At 44.0% G+C, this 24303-nt stretch overlaps 3 protein-coding genes across 6 annotated transcripts in view; all 3 read left to right on the forward strand.

Annotated features, from left to right (window-relative positions):
• Window positions 1-10129, forward strand: part of LOC123171256 (uncharacterized) — a 131638-nt gene extending 121509 nt beyond the window's left edge. Inside the window, exons 4-10 of the mRNA XM_044588838.1 lie at window positions 6708-6861; window positions 6942-7118; window positions 7284-7377; window positions 8337-8397; window positions 8964-9245; window positions 9343-9398; window positions 10100-10129. Coding sequence (XP_044444773.1) covers window positions 6708-6861; window positions 6942-7118; window positions 7284-7377; window positions 8337-8397; window positions 8964-9245; window positions 9343-9398; window positions 10100-10129 — 854 coding nt within the window. The remainder of the gene's footprint in view (window positions 1-6707; window positions 6862-6941; window positions 7119-7283; window positions 7378-8336; window positions 8398-8963; window positions 9246-9342; window positions 9399-10099) is intronic.
• Window positions 10130-14282: 4153 nt separating this feature from the next.
• LOC123164296 (probable xyloglucan endotransglucosylase/hydrolase protein 25) lies at window positions 14283-15689 on the forward strand. 4 transcript variants are annotated; one of them, XM_044581718.1, is made up of 3 exons: window positions 14283-14625; window positions 14752-14885; window positions 15050-15689. In XM_044581718.1, the coding sequence occupies exons 1-3, from the start codon at window positions 14397-14399 to the stop codon at window positions 15584-15586; spliced, it is 900 nt and encodes a 299-aa protein (XP_044437653.1). In that variant the 5' UTR covers window positions 14283-14396; the 3' UTR covers window positions 15587-15689. The 4 variants fall into 4 exon arrangements, with proteins under 4 accessions (XP_044437653.1, XP_044437655.1, XP_044437652.1 ...); XM_044581720.1 differs by having other exon boundaries at window positions 14284-14657; XM_044581717.1 differs by having other exon boundaries at window positions 14284-14625; window positions 14752-14945.
• Window positions 15690-22558: 6869 nt separating this feature from the next.
• Window positions 22559-23979, forward strand: LOC123164298 (probable xyloglucan endotransglucosylase/hydrolase protein 23). Its single transcript, XM_044581721.1, has 3 exons — window positions 22559-22937; window positions 23030-23223; window positions 23306-23979. Exons 1-3 carry the CDS (start codon window positions 22680-22682, stop codon window positions 23718-23720), a joined length of 867 nt encoding a protein of 288 aa, XP_044437656.1. The 5' UTR covers window positions 22559-22679; the 3' UTR covers window positions 23721-23979.
• The last annotated feature ends 324 nt before the right edge of the window (window positions 23980-24303 follow it).

The raw sequence follows: 24303 nt of genomic DNA on the forward strand, positions 1-24303 counted from the left end.
TGTCAATTAGATTAATAAATGGATTATTAATAATAGGGCAATTAGCCTGCTAATGGCGAATTAGCCTGCTAATTGGGTTTTGATATTGCAAACGGTTGTTGAAAAAATACCGTGGGCGATGACCTCAGGCAACGCACACAGTTTCTAGGAATAAACCGTGTTGGATCAATGAACAATCACACACGACTTTCTCTTGAAAACTATTTGCGTTAGGCCACCTTGGGCAAACGTTTACCATATAAAAACTGTGTGTCATGGACAGCCTTTGCCACACAGTTTCTTCTAAGAACCGTGTGTGCTACATTCAACAACGCAAACGTTTTAACGGGAAAATTGTGTGTGATGTACCTGTGAACGGAAACGTTTTCCTTGGAGTGACTGTGTGGGATGTGCATACGAACGGAAACGTTTAGCGGGGACTGACTGTGTGGGATGTACTTGCGACCGGAAACAATTTTGCCGTATGATTGTATTTTTTTTATCTGTACTGTATGTATTTCCGTATTTGAGCGCTCGTCGGTCGCACACGACCTCATTTTGCCGAACGTGTGTGCCAGGAGGGCAAATCCCCGACGGTTTCTGGGTCGTGTGGGAAGGACCCCCTATCGCCCACACTCACTTGGAGACGGTCCCAGATGCCGACGCGGAAAGGGTTTTTAAACCGTTTGTTTAGGACCGACGTGCACCAGTGAAACTTCCATTTACTTACAACTCAAGAATTACAACTCGATACTAGAACAAAAATATGACTCTATGTGAATGCCTCCGGCGGTGTATCGGGATGTGCAATGAATCAAGAGCAACATATATAAAAACATGATAAATGGTGGCTTTGCCACAAATACGATGTCAACTACATGATCATGCAAAGCAATATGACAATGATGATGTATGTCATAATAAACGGAACAGTGGAAAGTTGCATGGCAATCTATCTCGGAATGGTTGTGGAAATGCCATGATAGGTAGGTCTGGTCGCTGTTTTCAGGAAGCATATGTGGTGGGTTTATGGTACCGGTGAAAGTTGCGCGGTACTAGAGAGGCTAGCAATGGCGAAAAGGTGAGAGTGCGTATAATCCATGGACTCAACGTTACTCATAAAGAACTCACATACTTATTGCAAAAATCTATTAGTCATCGAGACAAAGTACTATGCGCATGCTCCTAGGGGGATAGATTGGTAGGAAAAGACCATCGCTCGTCCCCGACCACTACTCATAAGGAAGACAATCAAAAAACATCTCATGCTCCAACTCCGTTACATAATGGTTCACCATACGTGCATGCTACGGGACTCACAAAACTTAACACAAGTATTTCTCAAATTCACAACTACTTACTAGCATGACTCTAATATCACTATCTTCATATCTTAAAACAATCTTAAGGAATCAAACTTCTCATATTATTCAATGCACTTTATATGAAAGTTTTATTATATCCCTCTTGGATGCCTATCATATTAGGAATAATTTTATAACCAAAGCAAATTACCATGCTGTTCTAAAGACTCTCAAAATAATATAAGTGAAGTACGAGAGGTCATCAATTTCTATAAAATAAAACCACCGCCGTGCTCTAAAGATATATAAGTGAAGCACTAGAGCAAAATTGCCTAGCTCAAAAGATATAAGTGAAGCACATAGAGTATTCTAATAAATCACAATTCGTGCGTGCCTCTCTCCAAAGGTGTGTACAACAAGGATGATTGTCGCAAACTGAAAAGCAAAGACTCAAATCATACAAGACGCTCCAAGCAAAACACATATCATGTGATGAATAAAAATATAGCCTCAAGTGAAGTTACCGATAGACGAAGACGAAAGAGGGGATGCCTTCCCGGGGCACCCCAAGCTTAGGCTTTTTGACATCCTTGAATATTACCTTGGGGTGCCTTGGGCATCCCCAAGCTTAGGCTCTTTCCACTCCTTATTCCATAGTCCATCAAATCCTTACCCAAAACTTGAAAACTTCACAACACAAAACTCCAACAGAAAATCTAGTAAGCTCGGTTAGTATAAGAAAATAAATCACCACTTTTGCTACTGTCGTGAACTCCTTCTTTATTTATATTGGTGTAGTATCTACTGTATTCCAACTTTTCCATGGTTCATACCTCCCGATACTAGCCATAGATGCATAAAATAAGCAAACAACACACGAAAAATAGAATCTGTCGAAAACAGAACAGCCTGTAGTAATCTGAATAGTTCGCATACTTCTGTAACTCCAAAAATCTTGAAAAATTAGGACGTCCTAGGCAATTTGTATACCAATCTACTGTAAAACAATTCAGGATTTTATCATGCTTCTGTGATTTTAAACAATTCTGGGAATGAGCGCAAAGTTCTTTTTTTCAGCAAGATCAAATCAACTATTACCGTAAGCTATCACAAAGGTCTTACTTGGCACAAACACTAATTAAACACAAAACCACATCTAACCAGAGGCTAGATGAAATATTTATTGCAAAACAGGACATAAAAAGCAAGAACAAAAATAAAATTGGGTTGCCTCCCAACAAGCGATACTGTTTAACGCCCTTAGCTAGGCATAAAAAACACAAATAGATCTAAGTGCTATCATCTTTGGCATGCAATCCATAAGTGGCTCTCATAATAGATTCATAAGGCAATTTAATCTTCTTTCTAGGGAAGTTTTCCATGCCTTTCCTTAAAGGAAATTGAATTCTAATGTTTCCTTCTTTCATATCAATAATTGCACCAATCGTTCTAAGGAAAGGTCTACCAAGAATAATAGGACATGTAGGATTGCAATCTATATCAAGAACAATGAAATCTACGGGCACATAATTCCTATTTGCAACAATAAGAACATCATTAATTCTTCCCATAGGTTTCTTAATAGTGGAATCCACAATATGCAAACTTAAGGAACAATCATCAAATTCACGAAAACCTAACACATCACATAAAGTTTTCGGAATCATGGAAACACTAGCACCCAAGTCAAACAAAGCATAGCATTCATAATCTTTAATCTTGATATTAATAGTAGATTCCCACTCATCATAAAGTTTTTCTAGGGATAGAAACTTCCAATTCAAGCTTTTCTTCATAAGGTTGCATCATAGCATCAACGATATGTTTAGTAAAAGATTTGTTTTGATTATAAGCATGAGGAGAATTCAGCATGGATTGCAACAAGAAAATACAATCAATTAAAGAACAATTATCATAATTAAATTCCTTGAAATCCAAAAGAGTGGGTTCATTGCTATCTAAAGTTTTGACCTCTCCAATCCCACTTTTATCAATTTTTGCATCAAGATCTAGAAACTCCGAATCATTGGGACGCCTTCTAACTAAAGTTGACTCATCTCCAGTCCCATCTTTATCAAGATTTTTACTGGAAAACATAGATTCAATAGGAGTCACATCAATCACTTTAAGATCTTCATCATTATTTTCACGGAAACTAGAAGAACACGCTTTTATAAACTAATCTTTCTGAGCACGCTCTTGACGGTTCTTTCTTTGCACTCATCAATGTAAATTATCATGGCTTTGAGAGACTCATTGATATCATGCTTTGGTGGAATAGATCTAAGTTTCAAAGAATCAACATCAAGAGAAATTCTATCCACGTTCCTAGCCAAATCATCAATCTTAAGCAGTTTTTCTTCAATCAAGGCATTGAAATTCTTTTGCGAACTAATAAATTCTTTAACATTATTCTCAAATTCAGAGGGCATCTTATTGTAATTTCCATAAGAATTGTTGCAGGAATTACCATAATTATTAGAGGAATTACTAGGAAACGGCCTAGGATTAAAATTACCTCTATACGCGTTATTACCAAAATTGTTCCTACCAAAAAAATTCACATCCATAGATTTATTATTGTTTTCAATCAAAGTAGACAAAGGTATGTCATTAGGATCAATAGGAGCACTCTTATTAGCAAACAATTTCATAAGCTCATCCATCTTTCCACTCAAAACATTTATTTCTTCAATCGCATGCACTTTTTTACTAGTGGAAGATCTTTCGGTATGCCATTGAGAATAATTAACCATAATATTATCTAGGAGTTTAGTAGCTTCTCCTAAAGTAATTTCCACAAAAGTGCCTCCCGCGGCCGAATCTAAAAGATTTCTAGAAGCAAAATTCAATTCGGCATAAAAATTTTGTATAATCATCCACAAATTCAAACCATGAGTAAGGCAATTTCTAATCATCAATTTCATCCTCTCCCAAGATTGTGCAACATGTTCATGATCGAGTTGCTTAAAATTCATAATATTGTTCCTAAGGGAGATGATCTTAGCGGGATGAAAGTACTTGGAAATAAAAGCATCTTTACACTTATTCCATGAATCAATACTACTTTTAGGCAAAGATGAAAACTAAGTTTTAGCACGATCTCGAAGTGAGAACGGAAATAGCTTCAATTTAACAATATCATTATCCACATCTTTTTCTTTTGCATATCACACAAATCAACGAAATTATTAAGATGGGTTGCGGCATCTTCATTGGGAAGGCCGGAAAATTGATCTTTCATAACAAGATTCAGCAAAGCGGTATTAATTTCACAAGATTCCGCATTAGCATCGGGAGCAATCGGAGTACTAATAAAATCATTATTATTGGTGTTGGAAGAGGCAAGGCCACACAATTTGGTATTATCTTGAGCCATCGCGACAAAGCAAGCAATCCAACACACGAGCACACAAAAAGGCAAACGAAGAAGACGAACGGAAGAGAGGCGAAGAAAAGGCAAAACTTTTCGAAAATCTTTTTAGAAGTGGGGGAGGGGAAAACGAGAGGCGAATAGCGAATAATGTAATACGAGAGATGAGAGTTTATGATGGGTACTTGGTATGTCTTGGCTTGGCGTAGATCTCCCCGGCAACGGCGCCAGAAATCCTTCTTGCTACCTCTTGAGCTTGCATTGGTTTTTCCCTTGAAGAGGAAAGGGTGATGCAGCAAAGTAGCGTAAGTATTTCCCTCAGTTTTAAGAACCAAGGTATCAATCCAGTAGGAGACAACGCGCAAGCCACCGAATACCTACACAAACAAACACCAACCTTGCAACCAACGCGATAAAGGGGTTGTCAATCCCTTCACGATTATTTGCAACGTGAGATCTGATAGAGATGGATAAACGGTAAAGTAATATTTTTGGTATTTTTAGTTTATGGAAAGGAAAGTAAAAGATTGCAAAATACACTACAAGAAATATGTCAACTTATGACCTTCTCTTAGTGACCCCAGCTGAATTGGTCGTAAATTCACGGCCATTTCGCTTGGAAGGGCTCAAACCCTGAAATTGCTTGCACCAAATGGTCACAAAGCAAACAAGAGGCGCCAATGACCTTATTTCTACCTGATTACGACCAATATAAATGGTCATGAGGTTGTGAACATGGATGCATTGGTACTTATTGCTATGACTAGGCGCCACCTCATCAGTTTTGCCTATGTGTCATGTCCATGTGACAATTTTTGCACTAGGTTGTGAAGCAACCTATATTTCTGTCATTCCAAAAATTCCCAAAAAAATTGGGCATTCTTTACTATCCAAATCATTGCCTCATGACAATATTCAACTCCATTTGCCTGGTAAATCTTCCTCGGCAAATTTACAAAGTTTTTGTTCAACTCGAACTGTTGTGAAGGAAGTACTAGCTAGGCATATCCTAATGAGCTGAATTTTTGCCACATCTTCTATATTCCCAAATCATAGCTCTCTACAAAATTTGAGCCCCATCTAACAATACATGTGAGTGTGGCTTCAACATTCATATTTCTGTCCAGTGTGGTACGTTGCAAAGCAAGTGACACCTAGGCTCCTCCATTTGAGCTGCAAATTTTCCAAGATAGTGTCCTTAGTAGATGATCATCCTCAGCCAAAACTCAGGCCCATTGGCCATGCGCATTTCCCGTACCACTAATCAAACACTTGGGGTGCTAATTCATGTTTGAGCTCAGTTCAGTCTCCTCGTGAGATTGTTCTATTGCCTTCTTCTTCCTGGCACCTATTAGGGGAGTGCCCAACCCACTAGACATGCCTAGGCCGCCCGGAACGGGTGGCAACACCACGGTCACGTGGTGACCACACGGCGGGCATGCGAGTCTACGCGCTTTGGAGTTGGGGCCCTGGGCCACCATCCAAACCTCAACATATCACCACCAAACCATGTGTTTCTAATTAAATAGATACTTATGTACCTATAAATATTTTTTGGAAAAAATAAAGAGCAAACTATGAGGTAGCTGCAGTTCAAATTTGACCCGCTTCCTACTCAATCATCGGAATTTTGTCTTTTTCACCAGAGGTGTATATGTACTTTTGATGACCAACCATTTTGTCAATTGTACATTAAATATGGCCTAATATATTATAAAAATTACCTGCTCCCATTTTGCAACAAATATATGGTAGGTCCGTCACAAAAAAACTCATTTTGGGCACTCGAAAAATGGAAAATTGATTTTTCGTCCAAAGAAAATGAAAACTCCCTTAGGCAACATTGTTTGCCATTCCAATATGCACCCTTGTGCACAATATAAGATCATTTGAACAAACTATGCCATGAATGTGGCCATAAGATAGATCATTTGGCTTGAAAGCCATGAATCTTCAGAGATGATAGCTCATTTGTGAGAACACTTTTTTAAAATAATTGCCGTATTACAAGTTCATTATTTTTCCTGGTAACTTGGTCACATATAACTTAGCTCACTGGCCCCGCCTATCGCTCCGACCTCGACCTCATCGCGGGGAGGCCTCCGCCTACGCCCGCGCCGCCGCCGCCGCCACCGGCGCCTGGGTCTTCGACGTCGACGAGACGCTGCTCTCCAACCTCCCCTACTACGCGCAGCACGGATACGGGTGGGCGACCCACGCTTGTCACATTCCGAGATCGCGGGCCTGCTATTAACACACACGGTTAATTTGCTGTTCGATTGCAGGCTGGAGCTATTCGACCACCAGGAGTTCGACCGGTGGGTGGAGACGGGGGAGGCGCCGGTGATCCCCTCCAGCCTCCGCCTCTACAGTGAGGTCCGCGACCTCGGCTTCAAGACCTTCCTGCTCACCGGCCGCAGCGAGGCCCACGAGGGTAGAAAGAGTTGCCGTGGACCTACTATGTACGTACGCCTCCTCTCCTAATCCCCACACTGCGTTCAGGTTCAGTCAGGAAGTGTCAAGACCATTCAGGTTCGGGTTCAGTTAGGGGTTGTCGGACATTAAATTCTCAACATCTGCATCGTGAGTAACACAATAGCGAGACCACTTTGTCAGTTTGGCTGCAGCTTGTTAGTCTCAGCAGGTTTCAGTCGACATCTAGCCGATTTAATTTCTGGGTTTCTTTTGTACCTCAACTTGGACTATAACATGTTGGTTGCAGTAAGTGCTGCAACTAGTAGATCAGTGTAGGAAGGCTCCACAGGGTAGAAAAAAGCATTGCTGGGAACAATTCTGTTGGTCCAGTGCACTGTGGAATCAATCAATCAATCCGGCAACAATTTAGTCTACTTATTCAGCCATAATAGCTCAATCTGTTCCAGTTATTGTCGTGCCTTTGTCCACAAATACACATTGTTCTACAATCAATCTCTTTCCAATTTGCAAATAGCATATGTTAACTCCGTCCGCTGTATTGCTTTTCAAGTCACTGTGTTGTTCTTTCAGTGGCATTTAGTCTGTTGTTGTATGGTTCAGAAGCTCGGATGGGATTGTGCAGACAATCTCTCTCTAGTTACTTTGCGCATGTAGTACGGATTAAGTTCAAGAACTGCTTCTGTAGCATCATTGCTTTTCCCCAGCAAGCTCAGTGAAAAGATGCATTGGTTGCTTTTGGTGCACATGGAGGAACATTTTTCTATAAAATAACTATTGTGTAGTGAATTGTACTGCTGGAGTAACATTCTTCTATGAAATAACTATTGTGTAGTGAATTTTGCTGCTGTAGATCAGATGGCATGGAATAGGCATTAGTCTAAAAAGATTTTTGTTTTATGGCGCCTATGGGTTCTTGGCCTTTGTTTATCTGTTATGCTGTGTGCTGTGCAAATATACATAAAGCACACTAACCTACTACTGCTATTTTCAAGTATGCCATCACAAAAGCCTTCTGTGTTGCTTTTGTCATGACATTCTTCTCGGTATTTGCCGTTGTGCCAGTCGGAGGTGCCGCTGCTACATTTGGCGGAGCTACCGCTGCCGCCCCAAAGGGCAACCTTCATCAGACACTACCTCATAACAGTGCCTCAAAGTTCTGTGCCCCATCTCCCCTCTTTCTAATTTACCGAAATAAAAACATTGTAAATACTAGTAGGAAAACATGTTAAATCTTTTGTGTATAGAACTGGAATAACCCTGCAGTTTGGTTCCGCAGAGTGGTAAATTCAAGCTTACACTTTATGGGTTTGTGTTCCTTTGTTTTATTTTCCTTTTGATCTGTACTGTCAGTTGGCTAGTTCTGCACTTGTCTTCTTTTTTTCAACCTTGTTTCATACTGGTAGAAAAATATGGAACCGGAACTATCATCAACTTTTGTGGGAAATACTGATCTTGACATTGTGACAATTCATCCTGGCGTGACGTGGGTACTGTTTGAGCATATTTTGTGTAGTGTCCACCTAAGAGCGGTGATTTCGTTGTTACGGTTCAGAATAGTGTTTTTATACTTGATCAGTGCACCTCTACTGTTCTGGTTACTTTTGCTTTCTTCTATGTAGTTCTCCAGGGCATGACAGTTTTATGTGTGGCTTGTTATTGTGTTACCAGCCTACTTTCTTGTACTGACTCTACAATCAGTGACACACCTCTTATGATTTTTGTATTACCGATGGCTTAATATTTAAACCGTTTAGCTTGATTTGAAATTGAAATCATAGGTTTTTTTAATCTCATTTTGAATTGTTTGTAGTTGCTCCAGGTCCTTCTCTAGCTGTGTTTATAACTGTCTTTGTTCCTTTTTTGATAACAAGACCAGTTTGACACGATTGACTTGTTGGACAACGAGATTGTCAAGCTTGAGAACTTCCCTTTCATGTATCGCCGAGGGAGCCCGCACCTGATTACAACTTACAATGAGAGGGAGCAGGTGACGCCCAGGGAGCTCAGCATCCGAGTCCCGGCCATCCTTCGCAGCAAGGATGAGGAGGGCGTCAAGGGCTGTTGCGTCGCCGGAGCCGTCAACAACTACACCTCCCAGCTCCTCACCTACGGATCATCATCACAATCGCCATCTTGTAAATCTTCCCGCCAATGTAATGTTCAATTAGATCATACGAGCTTCAGCACATCTCTTTTGGTTGACTGAATTCGTACTGAAGATGCCATGTTTTTCTGCGTGGAATACTGCAGATAACCTGACGGAAGCGCTCTTGTTCCTCTCACACTTCATGGGCGACATCGACAAGGTAGTACTCCTGGCAAACCCCCCAAGTGCCCGATTTTTGCAAGTGTTTCTGTTGCGGGTTGCAACTTAAGCTGATGCTTCTTGTTTATGTAGCCACTAAAATCTGTACTTCACCATGTAAGGCTAGTTCAGACTTGAGGCTGAACCCTTCTCTGTGTAGTATGATTCTGAGGAAACATATGTCAATAATGCTGAAACTTTTCACGTTGGCGTTGCTATGTTTGATGTGGTGGTGCCAAACAAAACTCATATGCTTATGCTGCGCTTACTTTTAATCTTGTGAACATGCTAATTTAGAGGATGTACTGTAGTTCCACTCATTTATTCTGTGTGATGAGCTTACTTTTGTACTGCATCCACCTTCTTGTTTACTTTGCTGAACCATGTCTTGTGTACTAATCATGAGTTACTAGCATTAATTAAACCTGATAAGTATGTATACTTCTTTGAGATACAACTTCGACATTGCATGTTTAGGAGGTTCAATTTCTATAGGTGTTGCCAAATGAATGTGTCAACGTGTCTCTCCTTAGGAGTTGATTAAACCGCATATGATCTACTGTATCAATTTCTTGATGTTCAAACATTGAAATCCTGGTTCATTTTTCAAACATTGAAATGTTGTTGACCCTGTCTTTCTATGCTTAAATGATAAAATTTCGCATTTTGCTTGTTCTAACCATTTTGCTTGATAACTTGCAGATGCTGGCCTTCATTCATGTTTTGTCGTGAGGTCCAGGATGAACAAGTTGGGAGAAGCATTGGAGCTAGTTATACTGTGATAGCTGTGTTACCTGATGTGAACATTTTTTTATTGTAAAACTAATGTGAACCATGTTTGGTTGTAATAATGTGCCAAGTTTGGCTCTTTTTGATTGTATTCATGATGTGAACCATATTTTTCTGGATTAGTCGTGCTCTGTTCGAAGCATTTTGTTTCCTCTTTGTTCTGATTTAAATATTGTTAATTATTTACTGGAAAATTGAGATCTGAAGAATATAACAGTGACAACTGGGACTCACTTATTAGAACCTGACAACTGGGTCCCATCTCACTAGTGGGCCTATCTTCTGAAAAAAAAATCAAAAACTTTGGAGCCAGAAAGGCCATGCCCTAGAAAATAAAAAGGCCAAATTGTTGGGCCAGGCCCATGTATCTAGAGAAAATTAACAGAAAAAATATACAGTAAAAATGCTGAATTGTTGGACTCGGCCCATGTAAAACGCCGAATCGGACCGGGCTGATTCTTGTGCCACATCAGCTTGCCACGTTGGATGCCTACGTGGCCCGAGGAGGTTGCTAGTGACCAAAAATTTGGTCGTGGAACCAACGACCTTTTACATATCACAAAGAAGGTCACTAATTTCAGTTTACGACTGCCAGCTTTTGACCTTCTGTTTTTGGTCACAAAAAGGTCGCAAATGAAAAACTATGACCTTTCAGCGGCCAATAGTGAGGGTCACAAGTTGACATATTTCTTGTAGTGATAAGGGAACGGCGACAGAAATTGGCAAGTTGAAGGGAAACTAATATGTTGTAAAATAGACATGGGTGTCGGTGTCAAAACCGGCGGATCTCGGGTAGGGGGTCCCGAACTGTGCGTCTAGGATTGATGGTAACAGGAGACGGGGGACACGATGTTTACCCAGGTTCGGGCTCTCTGTGTGGAGGTAATACCCTACTTCCTGCTTGATTGATCTAGATGAATATGAGTGTTACAAGAGTTGATCTACCACGAGATCGTAATGGCTAAACCCTAGAAGTCTAGCCTATCAGTATATGGTAATGAATCTGTCCTATCCGGACTATGCCCCCCGGTTAATATAGACACCGGAGGGACCTAGGGTTACATGGAGTCGGTTACATAGGAAGGGATCTTCATAATTGGTCGCCAAGCTTGCCTTCCACGCCAAGGAGAGTCCAATCCGGACACGGGTATAGTCTTCGGTCTTCGCGTCTTCACAGCCCATCAGTCCGGCCCAATGAGTAACAAGCCGGACGCCCGAGGACCCCTTAGTCCAGAACTCCCTCAACGGGGGCCATAGAATTCACTAGAGGCTTCTCTGAAGATAGAAATTATTACGGTGGGTGAACAAATTACTGCCGAGCAATTCATAGAAAAGCGCAAAGTTATGACGATATCTAAGGCAATGATCATGAATATAGGCATCACGTCTGTGTCAAGTTGACCGAAACGATTCTGCATCTATTACTATTACTCCATACATCAACCGCTATCCAACATGCATCTAGAGTATTAAGTTCATAAATAACGGAGTAACACTTTAAGCAAGATGACATGATGTAGAGGAATTAACTCAAGCAATATGATGAAAACCCCATCTTTTTATCATTGATGGCAACAATACAATACATGCCTTGCTGCCCCTACTGTCACTGGGAAAGGACACCCAAGATTGAACCCAAAGCTAAGCAAGAAAAACCAATCTAGTTGGCCAAACCAAATCGACAGTTCGAAGAGACTTGCAAAGATATCAAATCATGCATAAAAGAATTCAGAGGAGATTCAAATAATATTCATAGATAAGCTTATCATAAATCCACAATTCATCGGATCTCGGCAAACATACCGCAAAAGAGTATTATATCGAATAGATCTCCAAGAATATCGAGAAGAACTTTGTATTGAGAATCAAAGAGAGAGAAGAAGCCATCTAGCTACTAGCTATGGACCCGTAGGTCTGAGGTAAACTACTCATGCTTCATCGAAGAGGCAATGGTGTTGATGTAGAAGCCCTCCGTGATCGAATCCCCCTCCGGCAGGATGCCGGAAAAGGCCCCAAGATGGGATCTCACGGGTACAGAAGGTTGCGGCAGTGGAGCTCCCCTGGATGTTTTTGGGGTATAAAAGTATATATAGGAGGAAGATCTAGGTCAGGAGGTCAACGAGGGGCCCACAAGGTTGGAAGGCGCGCCCTCCACCATTGTGGCCGCCTCGTGGCTCTTCTGACTTGCACTCCAAGTCTCCTGAGTGTCTTCTGGTCCAAGAAAAAATCATCGTGAAAGTTTTATTCCGTTTGGTATTCCTTTTCTGCGAAACTCTAAAACAAGGAAAACCAGGAACTGTCACGGGGCTCTAGGTTAATAGGTTAGTCCCAAAAATCATATAAAATAGCATATTAATGCATATAAAACATCCAAAATAGATAATATAATAGCATGAAACAATCAAAAATTATAAATACGTTGGAGACGTATCAGGAGGGCCCCCTGCCCTCCCGCTCCGAATCGTGTAGCCCGATCCTGCTTGCGGACAGCGAGAACCACAAGTAGTGCCAAGGAGGACTCGTGTAAAAGGTGAGGAGACAAGAGCATCCGCCATTGCCAGAGTCGAAGAAGCTCCAAGCCAAGATCCAAAAGTGCCCGCCGATGACGACGTGACAAGGGTAACATGGGCTCCATGACGGCGCCTCAAGCAAGGATACGACACAACGCGCCGCCGCCGTCGAGGCCGAGAAACCGTTCAAGGATTTTCATTCGTGGCCCAAGAGGGACGCGACACCACGAGTATCGCTGCCGCTGGTGCCGAAGCACAGGGCTTTCACCCGGACCCGCTCAACTGTGCCACACGAGGCCTCCCGAGCACCAGCCCGCACTGGGGTGAACTTGTCGACACCAAGCCAGATCTCCCGAACACAATCTGGGCACCGCCAATGCAAAAGCACCACATACACCAGGAACTCCCAACACAACATCATCCTCCGCCGACACGGTGCCTACATCACTGTCGCCAAGACGCCTGTTGCGGGGTCAATCTGATGGACCGCCTCCCATGGACGCCGCCTCGGCGTCCAGGAGAACCCCCGACCTTGCGACACCACCAGCCAACATGGATACTCACCAGAGATGACACGCCCTCAAGCCAAGGCTAGGTGCCGCGGCGGCCCCCAGTCCGCCTGCACCGTCGCCCAAGCAGCCACCTCCTGAAGCGCCGAGAAGGCCCCACCGGTGGCGCCCAGGCTGCCCACAACCAATAACCTCCGAATCTGGCCGATTCGGACTGCTACTGCCGCGGCCAGCGAACCTGCGAAGCCCACCGCGCCAGCACGCCACGCCTGCGGCCCGCCGCCAACGCCCGCCTGTGCGCCGCCGCCGTTCGACGCTTCGACCTGCGAAAGCCGCCACCGAACTGGGAGAGAGGAATCCCCGTTGCCGCCGATGCCAGCCGGCCTTTGCTCGACGGCGGCGAGAGGAGCGACTAGGGAGGGGAAGGGGGTGGCTAGGCCTTCTAAGTTGACCCAACCTTTTTAGTAATAAAGCGTCATTTATCGAAAATAAATAGCAATGATAGCTCTGAGAAGTCAGAGACTTCTATCCATTTTGAGTTGTCTCAACCAGAGCTGCTCTGAAGACAAAACGACTTTTTTTATTTGTGAATCTAACACACCAGGCATCATCACACGCTTCGAGATGGAAAAGATTGTCGAAAAGAATAGGTCGTCCATCCATCCCTGACTAATTCTTGTTCATGCATCATGTGTTTTCTGTACTACTGTACTGCCATTTGAGTAAAAAAAACACAAAATCATCTGCATATACAGATCCAACCAAAATAACCATAATAAAATCAAAAGCTGTTGCCTTGCCTCCAGAAATTTGCTATACGTCTCGATCGATGCTTAATGCCCTCTCTCTGTACGTGAGAGCCTCTGGCGTGGCCATGTCGGGGCAGTCGGGCGTCTCATTTTCGATCAGAAAATTGTTCGCTACTCGCTGCAGTACCGTCCTGTCCCCTCTCCTCTCCTCTGGCGCCAACTCACACGCAATACACCGGAGCTGGCGAGCTCCTCTCCGATTCGCCGAACCATCCATCCATCCGGCACGCCACGCTTATCTCCAAACCCCTATATAAAACCCCTCACGCCCCGCTCATTCCACTCACACAACACAAGCTTCCATCAAGCTTTCTCCTCATCTTCATCTTCTAGTACTTGTTCTTCCTAGCTAGCTATAGTTGGGAGCATCGAGCCCGCACGCATGGCTCGCATGGTGGTGTCGGTGCTGGCGATCCTGCTCGCATGTTCTGCCGTTGCATCGGCGAGCTTCGACAAGGAGTTCGACGTTACCTGGGGTGACGGGCGCGGCAAGATCCTCAACAACGGCCAGCTCCTCACGCTGGGGCTCGATAAGATCTCCGGCTCCGGGTTCCAGTCCAAGCACGAGTACCTCTACGGCAAGATCGACATGCAGCTCAAGCTCGTCGCCGGTAATTCCGCCGGCACCGTCACCGCATACTACGTACGCCGACATTCATTCTTTCCTCTGCTTTTCGGTCTTGATCGGATGGCACGGTTCGCTAACTTGGTTCGGTTTGGTGTGTATGAATGTGCAGCTGTCGTCGCAGGGTCCGACGCACGACGAGATCGACTTCGAGTTCCTTGGCAACGCCACCGGCGAGCCCTACACGCTGCATACCAACGTGTTCACGCAGGGGCAGGGCCAGCGGGAGCAGCAGTTCCTCCTCTGGTTCGATCCCACAAACGACTTCCACACCTACTCCATCCTCTGGAACCCAAAGCACATCATGCAAGTGGATTGATCGCCGTCGCCCAACCTTCTTCTTTCTTTCAAGAACGCCGGCCATCTATTCAGCACAGGATGTTCAGTGACTAATTTTCTTGTAAATGCAGCTTCATGGTGGACGACATGCCGATCAGGGACTTCAAGAACCTGGAGGGAAAGGGGATCGCCTTCCCCAAGAACTAGCCGATGCGGCTCTACTCCAGCCTCTGGAATGCCGACGACTGGGCCACGCAGGGCGGACGCGTCAAGACGGATTGGTCCCACGCGCCGTTCTCCGCCTCCTACCGCGGCTTCAAGGCCGACGCGTGCGTGGTAATCGCCGGCGGCCAGCCTCACTGCGGCGCCAGCGTCGGCACGGAGGTTGCCCCCGGCTCAGGCGCGGCCGAAGATTGGTACGACCAGGAGCTGGACCTGTCGCGGCAGCAGCGGATGCGGTGGGTGCAGAGCAACTACATGATCTACAACTACTGCACGGGCCCCAAGCGCTTCGCCAAGGGCGTCCCGGCCGAGTGCACCATGTAGTCCACATGTGGATCGCCGGAGGAAGACGACCGGAGATGTGTAAACTAGCCGGTGGCCATTTACGCCCAGTTCATGTAATTGTGCTCACGCCCAACTCGTGTGTAATATATTTCCTCCTCTAGTCCTCGTACGTTCATCACCAGTATGCTACTCTCTGCTCACCTTATACAGAACTGAAACATTCGGTTCCACGATTGGATTGGCACAAGCAAAATCATTTTATTCTGCTTCGTCCATTGGTATGGTGCATGCATATAGCCACACCTAAACGCCGCGCGGTACGTGTAAGGTGCAAGGCGACACGAAGCGCGATAGAGGAAAGGACAATGGCCTCCCTTCGTAATGATCCCAGCCAGCTGCAGCTGCGAACCCTACGTACGTCGTCTGCACTGCCACACTGGCCGATGGTGAAATGCGTGTACGTTCGAAATTGATCAGGTTGCATATGCCACCAAATTAATAGCATTAGATTCATGATATAATATATTTTCATCATATGCCTATTTGATTGCACAAACATTAATATATTTTTACACAAACTTGATTAAACTTTCAAATAGTTTGACACTTTAATAAAGTTGGAAGTACACTCTTTTAAGGACGGAGAAAAAAAAGAAATTCAACACCAGTAATGTGAATAACGACAAGACATGAATATTGTCAAAAAGTGCACTATTCACATCTGTTCCTGTCCTTTTTGTTTCTCTTTGTGTACTTTGAATTTAGATATGAAATTTTTAGGTGTTGTATACATATATGTCAACGTGGGCGGTTGTGGGTAATTCTTCCCTCCCTTGCGCTTGCCCGATCGACGTGGGCGGATGTGGGTATTTCCTCCCTCCCTTGTGCGGTAGGGGTGGCACGGGTCGCGGCTGCCCGGCAGATGCGTCATGCTAGGCGTGGGGATCCTATGGTCCAAATGGTACATATGGATAAGAAATTTCCTTTACGGGACAATCATTCACTTTGGTCTAAATTAATTCCTTTGTTTCAGAAGATTCCTAAACCATTAGTCCACCTTTCAGCGACTATCTGCGCGATTGTATGGAAACACATGCCTTCAAAACCACACACTTTGTAAACATGCACCGTTTGAAGGGAGATAAGATTTTTTGTAAGCGTCTTAGTGTGACTACTCATCTTGGTTCAATACTTCTCCGATCGAGCCATGTCTGGAATTGCAAAGAGTAGGATCTATCCGTTCTTGCATTTGTTATACATGTGAAGCTAATAGATATGATGGTTCTATGTTTCGTATGCACTCACACTCGCATGACTAGTTTCCTTTATGTGATTTTGGGAACACTACTTTCATGAAGTTAAGCCAGATAAACTTAATTAGAAAATACTAATTATTTCAACGAGTCATTAGTTCTGATACCATACAGAATTTCACGCATCAATTGACCAATTTACGCAAAAGCGGGCAATGTGTATTGGAGAAGCGGAGCACCAATTTTGCATGAACGAATAACAATTAAACTACACTGCCCCAGTATTGTTCCTCTTTTTTCTTAGGAAACTCCATTATTGTTCCCCAGTACACTTGCGCACTTGCATGCCATGAACACAAGTTGCTTTGCTCAAACCGTGAAGGACAAAAAAAACATCATGATTGTTGTCACTAACTCATGCAAGATCTTCCACAGCTGTTCACCATATTCTCTTAACTACCCTGTGATTGCAAATGAAATGATCATAATTAAAAGTAAGAGTGGGGGTGGGGGAGCAGATGTACAACATACATTCATGCTGGTAATCCCCGTCTTGCATGCCACAGCCGCCTAGACGACGATGACACTGACTCACGGACCGGGTCGACGATGACACTCTCGCCGTGCATGCCACAGCCGCCTAGACGGCCAGCTCGGCCGCGTGGATCTTTACACGAACCTGCCCCGGCACCACGCGCGTCACCAGCCCGCGCGCGTGCGCATGGCTGGCGCAGCACAAAGAATGTAGGTTTCTGGAGACCGCTATACTGAGCGAGTACGTGACACGGCTTGCTTTTGCTTGGGTTATAGCACGGTTTGGACTGATGAGTGAGTATTGAGTAGCCGGCTCCAAATCCAGCTTGTGCAGATCTGTGACACTACGGGCACGGAGGAGGAAGGTTGTTGTGCCCATATAATTCGCGAGTTGGTACAATTATACGGCTGCTGCTGATGATTAACACGGTGCAAGGCCCACGAATGAATGGACGTCGCCATTGTGCACCCACGTACATGCATCGCATAGCATGGCCCCGGCCGGAGCCGGACGCGCAGAGTTAAGGCGTGCGGCGGAGCGCATCCCATGCGCCCGGCAGGGGTTTAGACTAGATCCGAGATCAAGTCCCCAACGCCAGGGTTGTTTAATGGCGACTGAAGAAGCAGTCGTACGCAACGCCTTTCAACTCCACTTGAATTCGCTACACCGGCCCGCCCGATCGATCTACTCCATGCTCGAAGTCGCCATTGGCCTCTAGCCCTCTAGGCTCTGCTAGTAGCTACCGTCTAGCTAGATCTCCCTGGCTCTGGCTGTGTCGATCGAGCGAGCTGGCGCACGTACGGTCGATCGAGTTGATCTGCAACCCCACCCTCTTCATGGCGTTCTACCAGCCACTGCGATCGCGGGCAACAAATCCCGAAATATCTTGGCCTCACTCTGTGTAGTAGGCCGTACTGTAGTGAATTCTGTAAATGTTCGACAAGGGTCTGGATTCTGTAAATGTTTTAACTCTGTGTAGGTGCCGCGGTAATCTAGAGGACTATACTGTGTCTCCCACACGTCCGGCCCGTACTGCAATTTGTTCCACGTCTGATTTTCCACGGATGAGGAGATATGAATAGATGACCCGCGTACAAATGTGCGAGCGTCGCCTCGTCTAGCTCGAAAGCGTGGCCAATTCCTCGGAGTACTCCGTCCCTACTCCCCATATTAGTTTTGTCTTACTTATATCAAAGTTTTTAAAGATTGACCGAGTTTATACGGAAAAATATCAACACTCGCAGTAACAAATCAATACCATTTGATCCAGCATAGAATATATATTCATGTTGTATTTATTTGGTATTATAAATGTTTATATTTTTCTAAAAGCTTTGTCAAAGTTTACAACATTTGATTTAAGACAAACCTAATATGCGGATTTACTTGTCACTCAAACAGATGTATGTAGCACTAAATTACGTCTAGTTTTTGGTGCATTTTTTTACTTGCATGCAGTTTCCTTTGAAAAATCTATGTCGTACAATTAGGTTTGGAACCGACTAATAAGGAGTCCCCTGAAGTTCTAATTGGGCCCGTCAATGTTATTTACCGTGTCCAACAAAGATAGCTCAGCTGCACGGTGAGAAACCAAGGAAGAAAGGATGCGTACAGACGGTGAATTGGTTCACGTACCTTGCCTGTACGTGGTTAACTTGCGTGTTTCTCTAGACTAATGAATCTTCACATTAGTGGAGCTAGCACATGACAATGAGAGCAAAGGAAAAACAAAGATAAAATAGTGTTTTGTAAGGAAAAATGAATCATGAGAGTGGATTAACGCTAAATTAAAAAAACATAAATTTGGAAACGGAAATAATATTATGCAACTATACGTACCTAAATTCTAAAAAGTGCATATGCACTAATTAGAGGAAACGGGCGGCCGGTCTTACACACGCATGCATGTAGTTTTGTGGTCTAAATTTTGTCTTTATTCGTGACGTGCCATGTACTACTAGGATGGTCACATGGGCAAGACACCGCATTATTCCATGGATGCGCATGTCCATTTATTCGGGTTTTCAAATTTTTAAAAAGGCATATCTTTTAAACCGTGCTTCGGAATTTAGATCCGTTTTCACTATTGAAATCCTCGCGACGAGATCTTTGAAACTAGATCCCGCATGGGTATGTTTTGACGAATTTTTTTTGATGCCAACTTTGATGCTATATTGTGCAACTCTATTACTGTATCGTGCAACTTTATTACTACATCGTGCAACTTTATTACTACATCGTGCAACTTTTTTTCAAAACTAATGTTTGGAGCTGCACCTTCGTATGAGGTTGCAACCTAGCAACCACGACAACTTTGATGTGCAACTAGTCTATTGCCTCGACGAAAGTCGATGTGCAACCTCCTCTTGTAATGTAGTCTATTTGCACACACATTGATGTTTAGTTGGCTTGTAATGTAATCTAGTTGCACACACATTGATGTTTAGTTGCCTTGTAATATAGTCTAGTTGCACACACATTGATGTTTAGTTGGCAGGAAGACTAGTTGCACACACATATGCTCAGTTGGCTTGTAATTTAGTCTAGTTGCACACACATTGATGTTTAGTTGGCAGGACACTAGTTGCACACACATATGCTCAGTTGGCGCGGCAATCTAGTATAATTGCACACACATTGATGTTTAGTTGGCAGGAAAACTAGTTCGTCGAAACATCCCCATGCGGGATCTAGTTTCGAAGAGCACGTCGCGAGAATTCCAGCGGTGAAAACGGATCTTAATTCCGACACGCGGATTAAAAGTTATGCTTTTTTTAGTTTTTAAACCACGATTAAATACATCAAAGAATAAAACGCATACATCAAAGGGATGGCTGTGCAGATATTTAAGAACCAGGTGAAAAGCTTTCTTAATTACGATGGTTAATTAGGAAGGGGACACAAAATTTCCAGTTTAGGCCGGCCGCTCGCGTAGGCTAAGCAAGCAGCCGGCCGCTCGCTAGACTTGGCCCTATACGTAACATAACATAACATAAAAACTTCTATAGTAATATACTAAAATAAAAAATAAAGTTTTAAAATAATGAATTAGTGGCATTGGTATTACCCAAAAAAGAAAAAAACGACAAAATTTGCACACAATTTACCCATAAGCTGCATCTTTTATCATATGCAAGAATAAGCATAAGAAAATGGAATTTTTCAAGAAACAAATTTCTAAGAAAAAAATGAATTGGTGACACTCGTATTACCCTTACAAAGAAAGGAAATAAAATGAAAACTAAAACAAATCAAAATTAATAAGTTTTCTCAAAAAAAATGAATTAGTGGCTTTGGTATTACCCTTTCTGAAGAAAGAAAAATGAAAAATTTGCACACAATTTACTCCTAAGTTACGCTTTTTGAAATATATGGAAGAATAAATTTTGCACACGATTTAAATGGAAATTATACCTTCTTTTATGATATGCAAGAATAAGCATCCAATAGTGGACTTTTGTTTTGCAAAAACCAATTTTGATCAAGGAATGAATTAGTGGAATTGGTTTACCCTTAAACAAGAAAGAATTTGGAATAAAAATAAAATAAAATAAACTCAATGTAGTAAGTTTTCTAAGTGAGAGTGAATTAATGTCATTGGTACTTTTTAATACGCTAGAATATTCACAAATAAGGAATGAACTAGTGGAAGTGGTATTACCCTTAAAAGAAATAAAACGAAATAAAAAATATAATTGGTATAATTTACACACATATTGTGTAGTACTCCCTCCTTCCCAAAATATAAGCCGCGCTTTGACTTTTCTGGTCTTTATCGTACACTTTGACTATGATTTTTAGTTATTGCATGTCCACTAAATTATTATAAATGTACATTAAATAAAATTGTTTTACAGCACAAATACAACCTTGGCAGTTATACATATTCAATCCATGAAATGTTGTGCATCAAAGATCGTGAAAAGTTAAGCGTGCCTTACATTTTGGGAAAGAGGGAGTGCTTGTGTGTATACTTGCACACAAAAATAGAAAATTACATTTTCCCTGAAAGAATGAATTAGTAGCATTGGTATTACTCTTTTTTTTGTTGAATCATTGGTATTACTCTTAAGAGGAAAGAAAGAAAAAATAGTGAATTATTTCCACATAATTTACATATAAATTGTGTTTTTTATGATATGCAAAACAAGCATATAAAAGTGCAACTTTTGCAAAGAAAAAGTTTTTAGAATGAATGAATTAGTGGCATTGACACTACCCTTAAAGTAGAAAGAAAATGAAATTAAACACAATAAAAAAAACTGCAGTTTTCGAAGAAAAAATGAATTAGTGTTATTGGTGTTATCCTTAAAATTGAACACACACACACCCCCCCCCCCCCCGCTTTGCAGTTAAATTGTTTTTTAATATGCAAAGAATAAGCATATAATAATGCATTTTCGTAAACTAGTGTTTACACACATATTTTATAGTGTTTGTGCATATAAATTTACACTCATCCAACATCCCAAAAATACTAATAAAGAAAATGAACAAACAAACCGAGGGTAAATGGACGAGCTAGTAGAGAGATGGGTCGATCGCTGAGCTAAAAGAGAGGGAGGGAAGAAAAGGGTGAGTCACCTCAGTGGGCTAGAGAGAGGAGGGCACATGAATATTGGGGTAATGAGCTTCCGCCCGTCAAGTAACCGACTGATAAAAAAAAGCCATCAGTCGAAATATTCATCAGCCCAAAGAAGACAACACCCAAATCAACTGACCCAAATTTAAAAAAATCAGGCACTTATATATATAGTTATAGTGATTTAGGTTTCTGCACTTGAGATTTTCTCATGAAAGAGGCACTTGCAAATAAATGCAAAAGGATTGGAAGCGCCTGAGGAATGAAACCACCATGTGTTGGTAATCCAGACTGAAAAGGGATTGTCAAGCCGGGACACATAATGACAGAACCAGCTCGTCCTCAACAGCTGCCGAAACTTCACATACCGGAGGAAGAAGAAAAGGCTGATCATCCATCCCCTGCTCCATGATTTTCTTCTTCTTCTCTGTAGTGCCATATGCTTGCAAAACACAGGGCCATCTCAAACGCCATGGCTACAAATTAGGAGCCGTTGCATCCCGAAATCTGCTACACGTCTCGATCGATTTTAATGTGTTACTGTACGTACGCGAGCCTGTCTGCCTGTGGCATCGCCGCGCCAACCTTCTCATTGTCCATCACGCGCTACGTAGAGGGCCGTCCTGCCCGCCCTGTCTCCTCTCCTCTCCTCTGGCGCCAACTCACACGCATTACACTCACCGGGCTGGCAAAGTTCGGAGAACCATCCACCAGGCACGCCACGCTCATCTCCTGACCACTATATAAACCCCTCATGCCCTGCTCGTTCCACTCACACAAACACAAGCTTCCATCGGGCTTTCTCCTCCTCATCAACCTTCTTCTACTACTAGTTGTTCCTAGCTAGCTGGTTGAGTGAGCTTGCTTTCGGGAGCAAGAAACGCATGGCGGTGTCCTCGGTGCTGGCGATCCTGCTCGACGCCTCGTGTGCCCTTGCGTCGGCGACCTTCGACAAGGAGTTCGACATCACCTGGGGTGACGGCCGAGGGAAGATCATGAACAATGGCCAGCTCCTCACGCTGGGGCTGGACAAGGTCTCCGGCTCCGGATTCCAGTCCAAGCACGAGTACCTCTACGGCAAGATCGACATGCAGCTCAAGCTCGTCCCCGGCAACTCCGCCGGCACCGTCACCGCATACTACGTAATTAAGCCGACATCATCTGCTTCTTGGTTTGCTTAGTTCGTGTGCGTGCCTAACAAAAATCGATTGGTTTGGTGTGTGTGAATGTGCAGCTGTCGTCGCAGGGGCCGACGCACGACGAGATCGACTTTGAGTTCCTGGGCAATGTCACCGGCGAGCCGTACACTCTGCACACCAACGTGTTCACGCAGGGGCAGGGGCAGCGGGAGCAGCAGTTCCGCCTCTGGTTCGATCCCACCAACGACTTCCACACCTACTCCATCCTCTGGAACCCAAAGCACATCATGTGAGTTTGTTGAACGCCGTTTTTTCTTTCAAGAACAATGCAGGAGCGGATGGACTGACCGATTTGCCGTACTTAAATGCAGCTTCATGGTGGACGACATGCCGATCAGGGACTTCAGGAACCTGGAGGGAAAGGGGATCGCCTTCCCCAAGAACCAGCCGATGCGCCTCTACTCCAGCCTCTGGAACGCCGACGACTGGGCCACGCAAGGAGGCCGCGTCAAGACGGACTGGTCCCACGCGCCGTTCTCTGCCTCCTACCGCGGCTTCAAGGCCGACGCGTGCGTGGTGACCGCGGCCGGCCGGCCGCGCTGCGGCGCCAGCGTGGGCACGGAGGTCGCCCCCGGCACGGGCGCGGCGGGCGAGTGGTACAACCAGGAGCTCGACCTGACGCGGCAGCAGCGGATGCGGTGGGTGCAGAGCAACTACATGATCTACAACTACTGCACCGACCCCAAGCGCTTCGCCCAGGGCGTTCCCGCCGAGTGCTCCATGTAGTCCATGCCTGTCGATCGCCGGAGAAAGACGGCCGGAGATAGGGAAGATGGGGTGTCTGTATAATCCGATATCAATAAGGATTGGTGACTGGGAGATGTGTAAAGTAGCCGGTGGTAGATTCTTCTTTGGCATTTACGCCCAGTTCTTCTAATCGTGATCACGATCATTTCGTGTGTAATCTATTGCCTCGTCGTACATACGTTCATCACCTGTATGCTGCTCTCGGCTCTAATTTGGAACAGCGTCATATTTGTCCTTACATCCTTACGTACGTGCGAAATAATACGGCCCTATTTTCGTTCACGATCGGGGTGATTGTCCGATGAAAAGACCTACCCACGAATGGATTGGCACAAGCAAAATCATTTTATTCTGCTTCGTCCATTGGGTACGCCGCACGGTACGTGTAAGGTGAAGGGAGCTCGGTCAGTGCAGGGGATGGGCGCACGGCAACTGACCGCAAGGCGACACGAAGCGCGACAGAGGAAAGGACAATGGCCTCCCTTCGTAATGATCCCAGCCAGCTGCAGCTGCGAACCCTACGTACGTCGTCTGCACTGCCACACTGGCCGATGGTGAAATG

This window comes from Triticum aestivum, chromosome 7D, assembly GCF_018294505.1.
Source record: "Triticum aestivum cultivar Chinese Spring chromosome 7D, IWGSC CS RefSeq v2.1, whole genome shotgun sequence".
Classification (NCBI taxonomy): Eukaryota; Viridiplantae; Streptophyta; class Magnoliopsida; order Poales; family Poaceae; genus Triticum; species Triticum aestivum.